Here is a 4,531-nt window from a genome sequence, read left to right on the forward strand (position 1 = left end):
TAGGACAATATTTGGCCGAGATACAACTATTTGAAAATCTGGAATCTGAGGGTGCAAAAAAATCAAAATAGAAAAAAAAAAAGTAAAAAAGTTTTTATATATTTACGGTAGGAAATTTACAAAATATCTTAGAGGTCTGCTACCCGACCCAAGCCCGACGGGTCCCGAAATACTTTCGGGTTTCAGGTCGGGTTCGGGTCGGGCTTGGGTTTTATAGCTAAACTAAAACTATATGCAGTAGGCTACGCTGCTTTCATAGATGCACGCACACACATTAGTGCACACGACAACGACAACACAGCGTGGAAACTTTTATTAGTAAAATAGCTTCGACAGGCTGCTTTATATTTCTCTGCATTGAGGGGGTAAAATCGCTGTTTTTGAAGTAACTAAGCCTCAATGCTTGTAGAGAGAGACGCGCAGACGCAGGTTCAGACACGCAACTTTCATCCCTCTCTCTTTCACTCGCTCTCGCTAATTAAAATAAATGATATAATTAATTAATTCAAATAAATGCGATCTTACCGCACTGCATCTCTGTGTCTGATTTAAAGCAGGCCGAATGCTAACGAGCCTTAACTGACGAAAATTACCTTAATTTGCACGATGGAAGAATTATCGTCTTGTCGTATACAACCATTCAAAAACTCGGCAGAATTTATGTGACCGCTGCACCTGATGTTCATAAACTTTCATAACTGGTAAATGTTTTTTTTTCTTTTGCCTTGTGAACTGGCCGAGCCTTAATGATTCTGTTTCTTTACATGTATTTGTTTACTGACCGTTGCATGCAATCGTGAAATACAGCATTTTTTTTATTTTTTATTAACTATTCATTGTGGGGAAGAAAATAAATAAATTCGGGTCGGGTTCAGGCTCTAAATTTAATTGTGCCGCCCGGGTCGGGTCGGGCCAGGTCAGACGATCTTGGGTACGGGTCGGGTTCGGGCTTCAGTTTAAAGCCCGTGCAGACCTCTAAAATTTATGTGACCGCTGCACCTGATGTTCATAAACTTTCATAACTGGTAAATGTTTTTTTTTCTTTTGCCTTGTGAACTGGCCGAGCCTTAATGATTCTGTTTCTTTACATGTATTTGTTTACTGACCGTTGCATGCAATCGTGAAATACAGCATTTATTTTTTTTTTATTAACTATTCGTTGTGGGGAAGAAAATAAATAAATTCGGGTCGGGTTCGGGCTCTAAATTTAATTGTGCCGCCCGGGTCGGGTCGGGCCAGGTCAGACGATCTTGGGTACGGGTCGGGTTCGGGCTTCAGTTTAAAGCCCGTGCAGACCTCTAAAATGTAAGTGTTTGTCACTTTTGTTCAATTTAATGCATACTTGCTAAATAAAATAATTAAATAATATTTTTTTTATATTTTTTTTTTTATATAATATTTTTAAATCTTATTGACTCAAAACTTTTGAATAGTCATGCATTTTTCTGTTGTTTTACATCAGTGAATCATTTGGAAGGATTGTTTTGTTTCTTTGGCCACTATACACTTCTGTCTCTAAGGTTAAACTTCAGGTATATTTACATCAGAGTATTGCAAAGTTGTATTGCTGTTAAAACATGTGTCAGCACATCTATTCACCAAATGTACCAAAGAGGGTATCAGAACACATTTAGATTTAATGTATTTGTAATTATTATTATTCTTTTAATGATATAATAATTGAAAATATTCTTTTCAATATATTGTCTGGTTTTTAGGTGTTAAGGATGTTATTGGTGGCATGGGATCGACGGCTGATCTTCTCAGTGGGCACCTCCAGCACCACAGGAGAATCAGACACTGTCATCTGGAATGAGATCCATCACAAGACAGAATTTGGCTCCAATCTTACTGCACATGGCTATCCAGATTATGGCTATATTGACAATGTACTGGAGGAGCTTAAAGCCCAGGGCATCACTGAAGACGAGGAACAGCAACTGTAAAGAGGACGGGATGTGCTCGATGGCAGTGAAAGAAAAATAACTGTACTAGATGTTCTAGGAGTGCATTTGAATCAGAAATGTGAGAGGATTCATATGAAAATGATAACTCTGATGAAAACAATGTGACCAATTGGTACAAATAACTATGTAAATGAGGTACAAGTCAGCAAGTATCCTAATTTCAATACAAATTTGGGGATGAAGTAACACAACTAACATGAGAATGATATTTGGATAAAGGTGAAAGATAGGTTTGAAAGAAAAAGGAAAGAAAGGAACGTATGAAAAGCAAGAATGGGAGGTGGAGGGGACTCGAAAAATGAGGGAATAGAAAGACTAAGAAAATGCAGGTTATTGAAGCAGCCGGCGTGTTTTATCTGCTTAAGCGATGTTGCGGTGTGAGTTTGTGTAAGTTGTGTAAAACAAGTGTGGTTGTATTTAGTCAACTCTGGTACCTCTAACTGGATTACTTTCTCTGAATCTGTTTACTAGAACTGAAAAGTATAGTTTAGCGCATATGAATGCTTGTATTATAATTTGTATTATCATACAACCTCATTCCATGTATTCAGTCTTGTGTATTGAGAACTTGTACTATTTTTGTACGGATGATAATGTGTACATAAGATTCAGAGTTTTGATTAATCAAAAATTTTTAATAACTTGATTTTAAAATGAAAATCACTTTTATGGAAACTGAATTAATTTATGCTGGTTTATATGAAGCATAAGAAAACCAACTAATTGTTCTTCCTCAGATGAGATGTCTCTAATGCATCTAATAGTTACAGATTATAAAATATCACATTTTCAAGGTACAGGAAACCAATTTGGTGGTTTAAGCTAAGAAGTGCTGCTTTACTCCTCATTCAGCATTAAATATGTTCAGCTTTAATACAGAAGAAAGCTATGAGCGAATGTAGCTAGATAGATGGATAGTTTAATGATCCCTAAGGGTCAGTTTAGTAATAGTTTGCCAAAATGAATTTAGCAAACTCGAGGATTTTGCATAAAATATGATATAGCTATTTTTAACTGTTCTTCACTGTCCTTATAACCTGTTTTAGGCCAGTCTGTATGTTAGGTCAATTACTGACCTGTTTTATAATGATCCACTTGTAAGAATGTGCCATTGTTTGGTATGTGTGCATCTGTGCATGTGTGAGCCCATGCATCATGTATATGTTTGCATTTGTGCTTAATTAAATATAAGAGTGTATGCTATGCATCCACAACACAGAGGTACGGTGTTACTCATCTGCATAATTGTCTTCATGCATTTCTGATTATATTTCTCTTTTATATTAATGTTTTCTTCTATTTTCCTAGTTTACTATATTTAAACAATTTTTTTTTATTTTTATTTTTGCCTGTCAAATGCTATTTTTGTTCATGTGAATTATAGAGATTTCTCAAGTTATGGGGAAAAAACAGTTTTGAAGTCGACCAACTGCATTATGTTGAGTTTTGTAATGTGTTAAGCATTAAGATAAAATGATCAAATAAAAATTTTTAATTTTTTGAGGGGAAAAAAAACTGACAAATAGAGAATCAAGCATAATTCCTGCACATGAAAATTAAAAAAAGAAAAAGAGAATCGAATGCTTTTGCCTTTATTGTATCTCCATTAATTTTTCATAAAATACTGTAGGCCATTTTATGGTAATCTGTAGATTTTATGCATAATGAAAGATCAAACATAAAGTGCATACAGAAAATAATTGAATCAATTTTTTTTTCACATTTTCATATCTCATTTGTCTTTTTAATAAATTGAAGATGCTGCAGCTGTTGTTCCCTATCAATACTTCACTCGTACTGCGTCTGCGTAAGACGCTATGGGGAAAACTCGTTTTTCTCAGAATACTGAAGCCATTCAATAATGCAGTGTAACTGCACGGCCATTGGTTCGTGCAGTGTATTAAAAACGGACCAATGGCGACAAAGCCCGCCAGAATGGGCGGGGCATCTGGCTATATAAGCGGGCACTTCGCCATAGGATCCTCAGATTTCTTCTCCTTCAGCGACGAAGTTCGCTGTTCTTCACTGATCTACGAGACTTGAAGCCTCTCGCCATAGAATCGCCTTCGCAGTGGATCAAGCTGAACCAGTGACCCTCTGCTCGGCTGATTCGCCGCTTCTACGCTGCCTTCAGCGTCGCAGCAGCAGCGGTCCCAGCTGATCCACTGCCGCCATCCGGCGAGCCTAAAAGAGCTTATTTCTAAGAGGTAAGTTCTAAAAGAGCAAAATTTCTAGTGACATTGCAAATGTCGCGCTGCAAGTGTGGCTCGTGTAGGGAATCTTGCACGATGCAGAAGGGCAGTGAGAGTGTCGCCTGTCTTGGCAGCCCCTTTTCGCTTGCCTTCACTGTACGCTCTTGGCCCCCACTGGGTTTCGAGGCTGTACAATTTATCTTGGAACGATTACTCAGAGCCGGGCCGACCTCTGCGAGTTTGGCCCTATCGCCTCCTGCTGGGCTTCCCTGCAAAATACTTGGTCCCTCTGGGCCCCATTGGTGCTCAAGGCAAGTTCAAGTATTAGTCGTTCCTCTAGCATAGCACGGCGGGATTGTACTGGTTCCCCAT

The 4,531-nt window shown here is 38.0% G+C and overlaps 1 protein-coding gene across 2 annotated transcripts in view; it reads left to right on the top strand.

Moving 5' to 3' along the window:
- The window catches only part of LOC107692161 (E3 ubiquitin-protein ligase DTX4-like), a 20,889-nt gene extending 17,623 nt beyond the window's left edge, over positions 1 to 3,266 (top strand). For both annotated transcript variants that reach the window (XM_016491111.1, XM_016491109.1), the window contains exon 9: positions 1,719 to 3,266. In XM_016491111.1, the coding sequence (XP_016346597.1) occupies positions 1,719 to 1,946 (228 nt within the window). In that variant the 3' untranslated portion in view covers positions 1,947 to 3,266. The remainder of the gene's footprint in view (positions 1 to 1,718) is intronic.
- Positions 3,267 to 4,531: the final 1,265 nt, after the last annotated feature.

Source organism: Sinocyclocheilus anshuiensis, unplaced genomic scaffold (genome assembly GCF_001515605.1).
Source record: "Sinocyclocheilus anshuiensis isolate Anshui unplaced genomic scaffold, SAMN03320099.WGS_v1.1 scaffold322, whole genome shotgun sequence".
In the NCBI taxonomy this organism is placed as follows: Eukaryota; Metazoa; Chordata; class Actinopteri; order Cypriniformes; family Cyprinidae; genus Sinocyclocheilus; species Sinocyclocheilus anshuiensis.